The sequence below is a fragment of the Maylandia zebra genome, linkage group LG20, assembly GCF_041146795.1.
Source record: "Maylandia zebra isolate NMK-2024a linkage group LG20, Mzebra_GT3a, whole genome shotgun sequence".
In the NCBI taxonomy this organism is placed as follows: Eukaryota; Metazoa; Chordata; class Actinopteri; order Cichliformes; family Cichlidae; genus Maylandia; species Maylandia zebra.
In genome coordinates this window covers 6,364,498-6,380,524 of record NC_135186.1, presented here as the reverse complement: position 1 = coordinate 6,380,524, position 16,027 = coordinate 6,364,498, and the positions used below count along the sequence as shown (strand labels likewise).

Below are 16,027 nucleotides of genomic sequence, written 5' to 3'. Positions count from 1 at the left end.
TTTCATCACCATCTTCCTCCATCACCTGCAGCAGCAGTGCGCGGCTACGAAACAACAGCAATTTGTATCCAGAGAGAAGATTCACAATTCAGATATTTGATCCTAATGTGACATAATATAACTTGTGTCAGTCAATCTAAAGACAGGATGCAAAACAGAAGCACAAAAGGTGACTCGGGACTGCACGGATCATGTAGATGACGTATGTGTTAAACCTATATATGATCAAAATAAATGTTCTATTTATTTTGATCATATAAACAAAATACAGAGGTTCCACAAAAAAGTGGGAGGAAGTGCACATTTATTTAATCCCACCCCTTCTCCATAAGTTATCAGCTAGTATTTATCCAGCTTTGTTACTAATATAAACTCAATAGCAACAACAGACATATTTCTAATAACACAATATAGACGCTATGTAAAAAAACAAATTATCACCATAAAATTATTTGTTTTACAACTCCACACCTCCGCACATCAAAGCCCTGTGCCTCCAGTTTTGGAAGGTTAATTCTAACATCTGTATAATCTGAAGTAAGGTTAATAGGTTAACCTGGTGTGAGAGTGCCTTAAACCCGAGTTCTTCTTAAATGCCATGGGTCCAATAGAAGTCTGTGAGGAAACAGCTTTCTGACTTGACCTCTGTAAACACTTTCCTCTTGTGTTAATGGTCTCAGTGACACACTGTGGTTAGTACTATATAAATAATAAAGAGACCAAGATGGCGACAGCAAAAAACAATCAAGGCTTCAAAGACCTGGGTTACACCGCGGTAGCTATGACACTCTTTTACACTTTTTGAGCTTGAACTCAAAAAGTCGCTCCCATTTTACCTGGTTAGGTAACCATAGCAACCAGCGGGAAACGCATAACCTGGTTTGGAGCACGTTATCTTGTAGCTCCAGTTTAAAAACAGCTGTAAATAACACATTTTCACAGATTCTTTTGATCAAACAGAGCAGAAAGGAGCTCTGCGTTGGGGTTAGTTATTCAGAAATTCAACGTTTTCGTACATCCTCCTACTCTGCTGCCCTGTTGATTTTAAAAAGTTAGAATTACAGTTTGCAGAATAGAAACTGCTCGGTGTATTTGTGGGCCTGGATCAGGAAGAATATTACATGAAGACAATTAATTTCACTTTGAACTGGTCAAAAAGTGATTTCCTGAATGGCTAAATGTATTGTAAAGTTTAGCTGTTGTGTTAGAAACAACAGCTTCTAACACAACAGTGAGATTGCACTAAAGCTGAACCACACCTCAGTGTATTTACATATGCAGCACCGATTTCGTTCCTTACCTGCACAACCAGTGTTGTCTTTTGCTGTTATATTTTTATTACTTCATAGTTTTCTGAGACCAGTCTTAAGTGAGCATGCTCAGATCCTGTCGCCTGTTGATGAATACTATTGTGAGGCCATTATTTTGCTTTTTAACCCTTAAATCAGGTACATCTGGTCAGATTATATTAGCAACTTATTCACTTACCCTAACATTAGCAATCAGGGTAAATTGTCACACAAAGGTGGTTATCAGCTTCATAACTTAACTCATGATTGATTAATCCAGCTATGAGCATGTTCACATTAAGGGGATGACGCTGGCAGCATCCGGCCAGTCACACAGATGGACGTCTCCACTGGCACGCGAGCCGCTGATAAATGATAAAATGAGAATGATAAAACTGTGAGGGTAACTGAAAGAAATGCTCCTGCTGTAGAGAAATAAGCGGTGTGAAACAGAAAATCACAGTACAATAGTCAGTAAAATAAAAGTATCAACACTCTAACATTGAAATATGGGAGAATGTGATGAATTAGATGCATGTGTGATAGATTTAGTTGTTATTCTTTCAGCTGTAGCCTCAATTTTGTCTAAGGGTCTGAGAACAGCCTAAAGATTCAATATAAAAACATAATTATAATGTAGGTTTAGACTCTAAGGTCCACAGATGCCCTGTTTTGGGATCATATATTATAGGCTATAGAACAGTCTAATGCTCATCGGGGAAACAGCAAGAGTCTAGATGAAAAACTTTAGACCCTGCATGCACAAAAGTCCAAGGACTTTTCCACAAATGGTGATTCTATTTCCCAGATAACTGATTGGTTGGTAAGCAGTGATCTCATACCTGCTGATCGACAACCTAGATCGGGTCTGCAGGATAGGTTACCATGGCTACAATAACAAGTAAGTAGAGCTAAGAAGTGAACGGACTCTGTAATACTGCAAACCCAGGGTTAACCTTGAAGTTACCTGGATAATCCCAAATCCAGCTTCCTAGCACAGGCGTCAAGTGGAGAGTACCTCTGCCTTTAAGTCAAAATGCATTAGAAACAAACCTCTTGGCTTTTTTGTCTCTACAGGCTGAACCTAAGTGAACACACCTGAATTTCAATTGGCAGACAGAAAAGTAAAATTCAATAATAATACGATTTAATTTAAATGAATTAAATTAAAACTTCAGCCGAGCCCTGGACACTTTTTTTTATATAAATTACTGTCAGAAATCATTTAATAATTCAGCCATTCACAGTGATGATCATACCAAATTCAATTTCACACAATTAAAATGGAATCGCTGCTGCCTCTCATTTCTTTTCACATAAAAGCAAAAACAAAATACGAAGCTTCACATATCTGCCGCATATTGTGAATGCAGCCGGTCTTCATCCACCCTCATTTCATCCAAGCTGTCATCTTCCTCACCATCCACCCGGAGAACTCAAGCAATTTGCTGTGATCAGTGTGTCTCTGCCAATATAAGCCAACTTAACGACGACACATCTCCCACACATCTACCTCCACCCCAATAATGCCAGCCTTTCCATAAACTCTCTCGGTGTCTGAGATCTCTGCCAGCAATGCCACCAGTAATCACCGTCAGTCAAAGGGATGCGGGGGGAGGGGGCTATCACCTGCTTCAGGTAATGAGTCAGAACTAAACCCGATCCCACCGGACTAGACCGCAGATGAGGTCTGAAACGATGGAAGAGGAGGGCGAAAGGTGGAGGAGCCGATGCAGGGAGGAAGAAAACAAAAGATGGCCTCTAGAAATGAGAGGTTAACGAGATGAGATTGCACTGACCTTTGCTAATGCAGGTGGGAGGTGAGCAGGGAAAAGTGATTGATGGTAAAAAGGTGAGCAGCTGTTACAAGGGAGAGATAATGAAGAGTTGGGATTTTTCAGCCCTCCTGTAATTTTGTTTTTGAACAGAGACTGGCCTTTAAAACTGTATTACATTTGGTTTAGAGGGACACAGGCGCGAAAACGATCACAAATACATCAAACACAATGCAGGTCTGTCTAGTTCCCATATTTATATTTGACCGAAAGGGACTTTAGTGATCGCAGTGGGGGAAAAACGCTGTTGTAGCTACACTACTACAAGGATTTGGAGAATGAAATGGACTGAATAGAAAGAAAGGCACACTTGCTCACAAAGGTTTATCCACTGGGAGCCAGAATATATACAGGTGAAAATATGAATGACAGTTGACACAGCAGGGAACCTCGTGGACTGCAAAGCAAGAATGTGTAAGTGTACCGCCCCTTTTTGTGCACCTTATAAAGGTCACGAGGACACCAAAAACATTTGAGCATCACTTCTTTAAAGCCTGTAGATACTACATTAGTAGTGAAAGACAATCAGTCTTTTGCACAACCCACTGTCATTGTTGCACTTTGCTATTGCACTGTTGTGTCTCCACTGGCTTGTGTCTGTATCGTTCTGTTCTGCCTAGTGTTGCACTGTTTGGGGGTTTTTTGGGGGGAGATTTTTGAAATTTTTGCACACTTGCACTTTATGCAGTCCTGTGTTGATTGTCTGTTATATGTTGTACGTAGCACCGTTGTCTCGCTTCACTGTGTACTGTACCACTGCACATAGTTGGAATGACAATAAAGCCACTTGACTTGATTTGAAAGGAAAACTAACGGGAGCTGCTTCAGTTATTCAGACATCAGGTCACTCCTAATCGGGTCCAAAATCACTCCATTAATATGTTGTTTTGAATCTCAAAAGCTCATCATGGGTCAGTTTATGTTCAAACATATTGGTTTCCTAATGTAGTCCCTCTTTAATAAACAAGCAGCTCATTATCATGTAAGTTGGACTATTTAAGACTACTCAGTTAAATAGGACCTTGTTTTTAGGCACAAGGAATAGTTCAAACTGTCAGGATAAAATATGGCGCGAAACAGCTATGTGCAGAGTTCCTTCTCTACTTTGTATTATCCAAGTTTGTAGGAACATTAACAGCGGACAACATGGGACTGCATCAATGTGTCCTCTGTATACAGTGTGTGGGACCTGCTGAAATAATAGAGTTAGTGGGGTATGGTAGCTCAGTGTTAAGTGGCTTAATAAAAAAAACAACATAAAACCCCCAAATGTGTCTGAAAACGGTCAGGGACAAAGACTGGACTGGAAATGAGTGAAAAAGCAGCCAACGTCCAAAAACAACTCTGAAAGCCTAGAGAGTTGTTGCTCAAGAGCACTTCAAAAAATTACAACAAAGACTGTTTTTTTTTTCAATCGAAACATAAAGAGAGGGGTGGCTCAAGACTCTTTGCTCAGTACTGCAGTTACATAACCACCAGAGGAAAAAAGAGCTAGAGCTAGAGTGTAGTCCTTCGCTCCTTTCTCACCTCCACACAGCTGGCCAATCACAGCGTTAAGTGGGTGTGAATGTAGGATTGTCGTTTACAAAAATGTCTGAAGTCGAAAGAGGTTTGACGCGAAGAGCTTTCAGAGCATAAGTTCAGCAGTATTAAATAATCACACACACACAGCATCTGGCTCACACTCATCTAAAAACAGCAAAACCAACCAAGATAAACTTGCTTCTTGTTTTATTTTTGGATGACAGAAGCAAGCCGCTATCAAAGCATTTCCCACAGGTTTGAAATTTATTTTGTGGTGTTCGGCCCTGAGGGGCGCGAGCGGCTGCAAAGAGTATTGATAGTCTGCGGCAAAACAAAATTCAATTCACGAGCTAAATAATCAGTCCATATGAATGCAATGTTCAACAACAAGCAACTGAGTTTTCAATCAATCTGCACTCTGAATTGCATTTCCATACCTCTGGAAGGAAGGAATGATAAAAGTCTCTTTGGATTGGGTCAGCTTCACTTGTCTGAGCACAAATAAATTCTGCACATAAGAAGCGATGACTGAAGTTGCCCATTTGATTCTTTCTATGCATGTTAAAGTAGCACTACAATAGAGAGATAATCCATTTCCCCTTGATTTTTTAAATAGGTGACCACAATTAGGCCTAATTGTTTGAAAAACCATTACTTTGCTTCTACGCACAGTGAATGTGCTCTGCTAAAGATGAGCGAAAACATATTTGGCTGCAAAATCTGAGCATCAAACATAAAATGAGAGTGAGCAGTGTACCGTAGATCCAGCGTACATGTTGTTAGCTGGTTACCACCTCCTCAGTCTGCTAAGGGTGCAGCAGACACCTTCTGTACTGATCTGGTGTCTCGACCGGTGTCTGAATCATCCAGATTATTTCGAGTGAATCCAGGGGAAAAAAACCCAAACACGACACAGAACACGTAAAAATAGTTTTAATGCTGCTTGTTTAAAATTTGTCAGCTGTGAATGAAAAACCAGACACTGTGGCAGTGTCCTTGAATTCTGAGTGGAAAATTGTCACGAGAAACATAAAACCTAGAAGCGATCACTCTAAACAACAACAACAACCAAAAGCAAAGGTCTTACTGGTGTGTATCCGTGCACGTTGCTGCCACTGCTGACCGCGGTGCTCCGGTTGTTGAGGTTGACGGACGCCAAACTTTGCTCTGAAAGGCTGTTGCTAAGGCTGCCGCCCAGGCTCCCAGGACTCTCGCTGCCTTCTGCTTCATGGTTGTACAGCGCTACCTACACACGCACACACACAGTGTTGATGTTAATATGACAATAAAGGCTATTATACGGGGCCAACGATTTGAGCCAACGCACCACATAAACCCCTTCAAAGGCAGTGATTCATGACTTTATTGTTCCTTGTAGCCTATTTTGTTACACTGCCTCATATTTGTTCACGCGCCAATTCATATCCAGACTGAAGTGAGTGCCGCGCCACTCAAGGAGTTACCCATGCACCATTAACTGATGGAACAATTTATGAGGAAAATGTGGAAATATTAGTTCTGGTCTATGTAAATTTGTCCTTTTGCTGTGTTAAACGAAAGAAAAAAAAAATAGACTCACCGACCCTAAGCTTGTGATTTTGCTTTTTTTTTTTTTGCCACCTTGAACTTGTTGATTCTGATTAGATAAAGACACCAAGTTGCACTTCGAAGTAACTACGCTGTATATCTTATTGTAGCAGATCACAAAGCGTTCAAGAGCAATGCCTCAGGATTACGTTGAATCATGTTTCTCTTGTTTTATTTGACTGTCAGGACTTGTGAAGCGCAGCGCCAACATTACCTCCAGGCAACATTTAATTGTATAGACAAATGCGAAAATACAGCCTTCGGGTGAGACAACATTAAAGGCTCTCTGGGGCAGTGCTCTACACTGCAGAACATCTTGTAGTGGCAAAAAAGAAAGGATAGAGAAGTGCTATTGAGTCATGGGTTAAAGTGTTAATCCTGAACTGTTCCTGTTTGAATAGTTTTGGTAATATCGGCACTGGGTGAAAGTTTAATTCTCCTGACTGTGGAAGTAAAGGAACAGGGATTTCTTTTTAGGTTTAATGAGGTGCTTTAGGTTGAAATCTACACAGAAGCAAAGAACCGAAACACTAATCACAACAGATCATAAAAGATTTGTTTTTTCATTATGCAAACATTACAGTAACTCAGTGCAATGATCTGATCCTGATCCTCCTCCACCCCCTCGACCCCCGCTATCCTAAATTCCCAGTATCAAATTATAGGAACGCCTTCCTTCAGTAGTGCAGGCTTTGTCCAATGCAAACAGAACATCGGCGAGAGCAAACGTGTTATAGAAGAAGCTCTGACGCACTGCTGTGCCTGCAGGACGCCACCTGTGCGGATGTGGGCGGATGTCACTGATGCCGGCATCGGCATCATTATCATCAAGGTCTCCGTGCTCTGAATCATTGTTTCAAAATGTATACTGATGTCTGAGACGACTCAAGTTTTAGTCTTTCCTGGCGTAGCGCGGATTGAGTGCAACCTGACACGTTTAAAGAAATCAAATGAAAATCCTTTTGTTTCTCCACCTGCTGCACGAGTGGCACGCCAAACACGCCAAACAATAATCGCTTGATGATCTGCACCAAGTTGGCTGCTTGTGAAGCTCTGTCCTTGTTTTGTCTTAGCGATTATCTAATAAAACTGCAATACCTTTTGCGGCATTGATTATTAACGGCTTTGTTATAAGAATGATGGTGGAAAATGTGAAGGATCTGCAGTATCTACTTTTTCAGGTAGGCAAGTTAATCCACTGCACTCTGTTGTTTGCCGTGTCTCACAGCAAAAAAGGACTGAATTCCAGATAATAATGATAATAATAATAATAATAATGATTAAAATTGCATGAGTACTTGGCTACAACGCTGATAAGAAAAAAAAGTGCAGAAATTCTCATCCTCGTGTCTCATATTGACAAATTCTGGGAAGTATGAGTCAGGGTCTGTTAAAAGTCCAGAATGGAAAACTGTAACGTGCTGCAAAGTCCAGACCTTCGCATCCCATCCAGAACAAACAGAGTAATGCGAGCTGCTGCGGGACAAATTTTCTCTTTGGTTGGGGACAGGACGAAAAGGATCACCCACTGCGCATAATTACTGTGTTTGTGTGGGTGTGTGCGTCAGATCAGATAGGTGTCAGAGGTCCCTGTCTCTGCTTGATCTCTGACCCTCACATAGGCGATCACACGCAGTTTAGTGTTTAAATGCTTGTGTGTGTTTGTGTCGCGTAAGGCTTTCTGCTAGAAGTGAAGACTTGTTCTGAAGGCGTCTCAGCCTCTAAAGAAGAGGCGAAAAAGAAAAACAGACACTTCTGCTGCTGCTTCTGCTGCAGTTATGTCTCACTATAAATATGTTGTGACAAAGTTTGACACATTTTCCTCACAAGCAAGTACAAATGACTAATCATTGCACAGAACTAAGAAATCAATATTCATTCATATAAATGCCAACGAACTATGATCATTCTGAAGATTTTTACTACAGTGTTTTAAAGCTCTGAATGGAACATCTGTCGCTTCTGAAGCATATAAGGTCATCGTCAATGAAACTAACAGCATTTAAATGAATCCCAATCCAGAGAGTCCAACCTGCTAATGAATCTCCTCTGACCCACGCCCCCTCCACCACCATGGCATGAATTCCAACCTCACAGTTATCCAGTAACCTTGTACAACAATTCTGATATGTTTGATAATAGGTTGCAGATGATATTGCTATAACAAAAGAACTCAAGCCTCATGAACTCATGTCAAAATGAACAGTGACACGCTGATTTTACTTCTCTTTTTGACTGTTTGCTGTTTCTTTGTTATGATGTTGGCTCTGCTGGCTCTGGATCCCTATTTGAATTTGTTGAATTTGCCAAAATGGAAGAAAAGCTCTTTCTAAAAGGAGAGTCGCCAAATGCCGAACCAACCTCTGTCTGTATCTAACTGAGGATGGAAGCCACGCGTCCGGTCACATAAACTTTGTATGCCTGCGCTGTTGCGCTGTTTTGTATTGAAACAGCTTATGAACAGCTGGTGCCCTACCTTGTTGGTCACAGCATTGATGGCCAGAGTGGGAGATGCCCCTCCTGACATGATGCAGTCCATCCTCAGAGACTCGGACTCCAGGCTGTAAGGGGTCGATGCCTGCAGGAACAGGAGACAGTGTGAGAAAAATCTGGGCATAGAAAATGTTCATAAGTGCGGATTTGGGTTCAGTATCCTGATAACACGACCCACGTGAAGGCAACTAAACATTATTATTTTATTAATAATGTTTTGGGGTTTTTCTGACAATGACAAGCCAAAAAGTCTGTTGTGAAATTGCCTAGAATACTCGTTTCTGACTGAACTAATAATGCTTCCTAATGAAGGAAAAAAGGCAGGATAAACAGTGGCTTCAGGCACTAAAAGTGAACGAGCACAAACTGACCTGCGTAAACATGCACAAACCTCACAAGGTCTTTTTATAAAATCCGTGATGCGTATGATGTCTTTTCTGAAGTCTCCGCATTTATTCTACAGTGATTCCCTCTCATCTGTGGCCAGATTCCAGCTGTTTTTATTGATTTGGCTATAACTTCCACAATAAGCCCAGTAAACTGATTCAAATCAGTGATTTAGTACACTCTGGGGAGATTGATCACATTTACAGGAAACGGGCTAAAAACAGTAACGTAGCAAACCCTGCTTTTCATGTTTCCTTAAGACTTTAATGTGGCGACTATTACAAGACATAAAAACCACTGTGCAGCAAATACATCACTGATTGCCTGATATCCCCCTGCATAAAGTTTGAATACACCTAATTCATCGTATTCTATTCTATTATAATTGTGCTATAGAATAAAAGGCTAGGAATATAAAATAAAAGCAGCAATGTCAGTGAACCTTGTTGGTTGGCTGGGGAATTTTAAGGTGTGGTGGGCAACATGTTTTTGGTGTCACCGGGCAAAAAAAGAAAGCTACATCAACCTTGCAGCATTGTAAGTGAAGGGAATTTCTGCAAATACTCTTTATTAAGCTTTAGAAAATCTTGCACCCACAAGAGACTTTGGCTAATCGTGCATTTTCTGACCAGAAAAGGTAAGTAGTCTTAAGAGCAAAAAAAAAACAAAAAACAAAACAAAACAGAAAAACGTCCAGCGTTGGTGCAATGGGTTTGAATTCCCTATGAAGCCAAAAGTCAGCCCTGGCTTATCTCTAGCCTGTGTTCATCTTTTGAAAGGGGGTTATAACAGAGAATGGAAAACTGCAGGAGGAAAGCAACTTTTTAAGGTGGAGATATGTGAAGCATTCTTTAACACTAAAGATGCAGGTTGTACCCCTTTCAGGTTCACCACACGTTACACTGTGTTGTGGCAGGTACAGTACTGAGCAAAGGCTTTGAGCTTTTTGTCATTTTTTAAAGTGGTCTTAAACAACAGTTCTCTAAGCTTTCTGAAGGTATTTCAAAGTTTCTTTCTTTGGCCACTGGCTGCTTTTTCACTCACTGACCAATGAATCACTTAAACACAAAAAAGGCATAAAATAATATTTTTTTCACCAACAAGGTGATTCCCAAAGAGCTATTAGCTGAAATCTTGGCATGGTATGTCGTGCAATTACAAAACTGAGGAAACTGGATATAAAGCTGTTCATCTGAAAGCAGCAACTCTATGCTTTTTCAGTGATATTAGCGTCTCTCTCCTTTCTCAACCAATCTTCGTCTTCGCTGGGCTGCTGCGACATCGTGCCTGTGATTACCGTAATGACTCTAATATCAATGCAAAATGCTGCTTTTGGGAAATGCTGGAATTCTTTCAATTGAGCAAATAGTTCAGGAGTTACGGGAGATACAGATGTTGAAAAAACATTGCAGAATACCAGTCTGATCCCAGCAACAGGTTAGGTTTTCTTTAGGTTAAACTGATGACAACAGGTGATGGATCCAAATAGAAGGAGGTCAGCAGACAGGTACAACAGGTAAAAGAGTCACCTGTAAAGCACTGTGGAGGCTCTGTCAAGGTTCAGGTTTGCCTTTCAGCCAGTGGTGTTGGGGATCTTGTCTAGTCTTCAATTGTTCCTGAAGACTACTTAAAGAAACTATAAGAAAGCTTGTCTAAGAGACTTTAGACTGTGTTGAAGAATAAAGGTGGTCATACAAAACTGTACAATTGTACAAACTCTGTTTTTGCCTTATTAAAGATTACTCTTACTTACATCTTGATTAAACGTGTAAGTAAGGCTACGTCCACACTAGCCCGGATGGATTTGAAAACTGCGTTTTCATTGGGGAAACGGCCGAAAACGCTTATGTTCCAGCACTGCGCATGTGTGAAACGCAAGAAGATTCGACCTGCCTCATTTCTGTCTGCTGTTTATTTACTTTCCGGCTCTTTGAAACGTCGCGGCAAAGGGTTGAGGAAAAGCACCGAGTTTTTTAAATGGACTAACAATGAGGTGGAGTTGATGCTGCGAGTAACACAAAAGTACAAAGTTGCAAAAGCGAGTGAGAGTTAAAGAATGTGAAGAAAAGCTATCTGGAGCATGTACAGACTGATATTAATCTTTAATAGGGCTGTCCAAACTGAGAGGAAACAAAACAATTGTTTGTATAATGCCCTCCGCTTTCTTAGTTTAATTGGTCACATGACTGCATCATATGACTAACATGCGTCATCGTTTTAGAAAGTTGGCATTTTTGCAGTCCACACTGCGGCGCGAAAGCACCATTTCCAAATGTACGTATTTTCAAGATCGTTTTAAATATTAGTATAAAGGGGTGCACTAATATTTTTTTTAAACAGTAGAGTCTCGCCTTCTAGTTATTATGCAGAAATCATTCGTGGATGCTCTCCGCTGATTGAAAATGTCCAGAGGAGTTTGAAAACGAGGACGGAAATGAAATGTGACAAAGGTTATGAGAAATCTAAGTGTGCTGCAAGTTCATGATTCTTCACTGAGCCTCCTGAATCACCATCACGCCCCAGGCTCACACTGTGTGAACTAATCGAGGCGCGCTTCATTTAAATTGCGGGACACTTAAACAGCCTGGAAAGTGGACACATCACTTGCACTTGATAAGATGAATCAAGCCATCCTCATGCATTATTCACGTACCTATAATGCATTCAGCAGCAGTTCATTTTCTGCTGCTGTCCTCACAAAGCGCTAAAGTAGGGTTAACTGAGTGTGAGGACGTGAGGAACTATTCAAAGATCGATGAGGGGCTAAATTGATGCCTGCCAAATGAAGAAGAAAAAAAAGGAGAGAGAGAGAGAGAGAGAGAGAGAGAAAAAAACAACAACAACAAAAAAAGAAACCCGGGGAAGATGTTTTTTTCTCCTTGTCTGACTCCTTTCAGGGTTCAAGACAGCTTGCCTGCCTTCCCAAACTGCTTACAGTAAGAGGATTGGTTGGTAACAATGCAATCTTTAATTTATGATAAACTCCCAGCTAAACGGGTTGTCGGTTCCCTGGTGGAGGCACTTAAAAAGAAGACAAGAGAGAGGTGAAGAGAGGCAGGAGGAAGGCTTGTGGAGGAAGAGCAGAATAGAAGAATAGGCAGGGAGATAATTGAGTGGTGACAGACGGGCAGACAGACAGACAGGCAAACAGAGAAGCATCTACCAGAAATGAAAGAGAGTGATTATGCTTAAGGGCACTGGAGACACAGGTACTAAACTACGTGTACACTTGCCTGTCTACACATTTATACAATGCATTTATGCGGTTGACGTTTAGCCCTTCCTGCCAACTTAAAATATTTGACTGTGTAACCGAGGTGCAACAAAATCCCAGTTAACACACAAGATGTATTTAGCCCACCTTTCTTTCTTTTTCTTTTTTTCAGATGGTAATGCCGCCATAAATCTTAGCACTTAAAACCTCCCTGTTTCTCCTTAGCCCATGTGACAGCCCACAGTGTGTCTGCCAGCAGTGCAAGTGAGGTGTAAGAAAAGGGGTCAAAGGGCCCATCCATGTAAGACGAGATGACAAGGCTCTGAATTAATTAATGTTTGTAATAAAAAAAAAAAATCGTTGGTGAAGAAAATATGTCTAACGGCAGCCCCGGGGCCTTCTGTGGTAATTAACTGGAACACAAGCCTAGAACACTTTCCCTCCTCCCTCCTCTCCCACTTACTCCTCTTACCTCTTTTTCCTTCCCTTAAACTTGACTGTTTCTTCTCGCTACCTTGATGTCTTTTTCCTGCTTTCCGCAACCTTCCTTTCACGCCTCCTTTCTGCTCTTCCCCTCTCTTGTACCTCCCCAACCCTTTCCGTCTCTTTTGCCTCGATTCTTTCTCCAATGAGCGACACCTTACAGTGATTGTGCACTTTGTCGCGCTGCGCCTGTCAGAGTTCCCCAGAGAGGAAGATGGCTAAAGCAGAAATGCAGACGGACGAAGCGAAAGATAATGATCAAGATGCGCCAACAGTCAGAGACTGGCTGGATGAGAAAGGGAGGCGGATGATCGTGATAAAAGACGCGTATTTTCTTTAATGCAACATTCAGAGGATCATCTGCTTAATACAATATATACCTGCACACTGGAGGTACACCTCACCCCTGTGAAATAGACTTTGGGAGATCTTCTGCTTGGTCCACTACACCAACTGATTACACTAATTGGTGGCCTCATTCTGGCTTCGGGGAGAAGTAATGCCATGTTATCCAGAGCCTAGTAATGATATTGCATGTCACCAGATCTCATATCACTGAACTGAAGCCATTTAAATGTTTTATTTTGTATTCGTTTGTGACTGACTACAAGTCTTTGTGTCATACGGCAGCAGTTTTAGTACGCATCCCTTTGCCAGGGGAGCACAGTTCATTTAAGCCGCTGAGGTAATAATCAGAGAGGAATTCAATCTGTTTAATGTGCTGAATACTGAATCTGAACCGTATTAAAATTTTGGCCATTAACCGCCGACACTAGTTTATGAGCGTGCTAATCAGCCGCTAAGAAAACAGACATCGAAATGCACGCCATACTGTAGTCAGAGTCAGGAAAAAAACAAAAAACAGAGAGATGATGGCAGACAGTGGTGAAAGCAGACTTGAAATACACGATGGAGCTCACTCCGCACTGCTTTTGTATTCACATCCCCAGGTTAATGACTGCACACCAGCCGCATTCTGCCAAGTTGATGCAGGGTTACATATATTTATAGCCTCAGCTGCTGTCAATCAATTTCCCAAAACCAATTTTCATTCCTGCTTCTGTATTCTCACATCTATCTGGTAGCTTGTTCCTGCTGCTTTTATGGCATCTTGAAAATTGCTAACCCCAAAGCCTGTGGGATTAACCTGGATGAATATGAGGATGAATATCAAAAAGTTGTTTAATTGCAACCATAGGTTCTGGTTCTGTTACAAAGAAGGCACGCGCGCCGGTGATCGGGCATTCTCCTGCGCTAGAGCGCAGTAATAAGTTCGTCAATAACAATCGAGCAGTGCACAGCAAGAATAACCCACAGAGGAAAAAAACAAAACAAAAAGCGGATAAAGTTTGGTACTTTGTGGCTTTAAAATGTAATAATTACACAAAAGAAAGTGTGTTTTTTCCTACATTGCTGCGGCATCGAATATGCTGCTCATGCTGTGCCTCTTGTGTAGACAAGGTGTTACACCGTGTCCACTCAGCAGCTTCAGCCCTCCATCTGTGAGTAGACACGAGGCGTTCGAGCACAGCGCACAATCACTGTAGTTATGAGCAGCAGAAAGAAGAAAATTGACTTGAAGGGTAAAAAGATACTTTGGGCTGCATTTAGGAGGAGGTAAAGCAAGCGATGACAAGATAATCCACATCTTTTGGTCTCTGAGGTACTGTGCAGTGATTTATGGTCACCAGATGTTGAAGCCTGCTGCCTGCGATGATCCCCTGGCCTTTGAGTGAGATGTGGTTTTGAGAGAAATATCTGAAGTAGAACTTGATGGTCTGGCACAATATGGCTGTATTTGACATTTGGTAATCTCCTATCACGTGGTCCACACGATACCTGACAGCCAACACTGACATGCTTTTTTGTGCAAATAAGCTAATGTTAGCTTCCTAACAAGCTAAAGAGACGTCAATTCTCACAGAGCTACTAGTACCGCTGAGGGCTCTTACACTCATCTTTCAGGGGAGGTTTAAAGGTACATTATTGGACTGCTAGTCTGTCCATGCATCATTATAACATGGGAACAGGAGAAAGACTGCAAACCTGTTCACACATTTCTGTAGCACCTCATTTGTATTGGGAAGCTTTTTCAAATGCCTTGTTTTTCCTGTTCATATAATTCTCTTTTCAGACATTTTACAACAATGCTCGAATCATCAGCAAAATCCCATTTTTCTTCTCCTCTGATGATGTCTAACTTTGATATTAGCACCTTAAAGGGGTCACAGGTTTGAGAATATGGAATGAAATAAATCCTTAGAGAAGTCATTTCGTACGACTTTTAAAACAACAAGCGAAACAACAACAACAGAAACACTGGCATCCAGCTGTTCCCTCAGCCTCCTAGTAGATGCACCTATGGTATGATTTGAAAAATCTTTAGCGATTTATTGTCTTCACAAGATTTCCAGAAAACTTTATTTCTGATCTTGATCTAGATGTCACTGAGACTTTTAGCAGATGCACCTAAAGCATCAATTTCCAAATTCTGTCACCTCATTCTCAAAGTATTACATTTACAAAGCTGCACGCCGACCACCCACCCATCTGTCTGGCGGAGTGACAACAATACCCCATCAGCCTTTTGTGGGTAAAACAGGATTATACAAACTACTTGTGTACTTACTCGTTCTCCAGAGCGTGGTCTCTTCTTTGGCCTGCTGGGTACCGTGTCTTCTTTAGGATTGGTGTCTATGGCCCAGTAGGAACCCTGAATATTAACATCAGTAAAACAAACATTAGAAACATATTTGATGGAAGGTTTTTTTTGGTGTGTTTTTCTCCAGTGGTTTGGTTGCTTTGTAGGTTTGTCCAAAGCTTCAAACTTTGTCTTGAGTGCCCCTCCCTGAGTTTGGGTTTTTTCGGTGAGTTTTCCCTTCCCACTGTTGCCAAAGTGCTTGCTCATAAGGCAGGGGTGTCCAAGCTGTGTTGGATCAAGGACACATCCAGGTTTTAGATGTGTCCTTGATCCAACACAGCTGATTTAAATGGCTAAATTACCACACACACACATTCACACACTGGTGATGGCAAGCTGGCATTGTAGCCACAGCCACCCTGGGGCGCACTGACAGAGGCGAGGCTGCTGGACACTGGCGCCTCTGACCACCACCAGTAGGCAATGGGTGAAGTGTCTTGCCCAAGGACACAATGACCGAACCGGCAACCTTCCGATTACAAGGCGAACTCCCAACTCTTGAGCCACGATCGCC

The 16,027-nt window shown here is 41.6% G+C and overlaps 1 protein-coding gene across 8 annotated transcripts in view; it reads right to left on the bottom strand.

The window, feature by feature from the left end:
• LOC101476151 (forkhead box protein J3) overlaps positions 1-16,027 on the bottom strand; it is an 86,426-nt gene that overhangs the window by 32,218 nt on the left and 38,181 nt on the right. For all 8 annotated transcript variants that reach the window (XM_076878632.1, XM_076878633.1, XM_076878629.1 and 5 more), the window contains 3 exons: positions 15,442-15,525; positions 8,712-8,813; positions 5,736-5,894 (listed from right to left, as the gene is read on the bottom strand). In XM_076878632.1, coding sequence (XP_076734747.1) covers positions 5,736-5,894; positions 8,712-8,813; positions 15,442-15,525 — 345 coding nt within the window. The remainder of the gene's footprint in view (positions 1-5,735; positions 5,895-8,711; positions 8,814-15,441; positions 15,526-16,027) is intronic.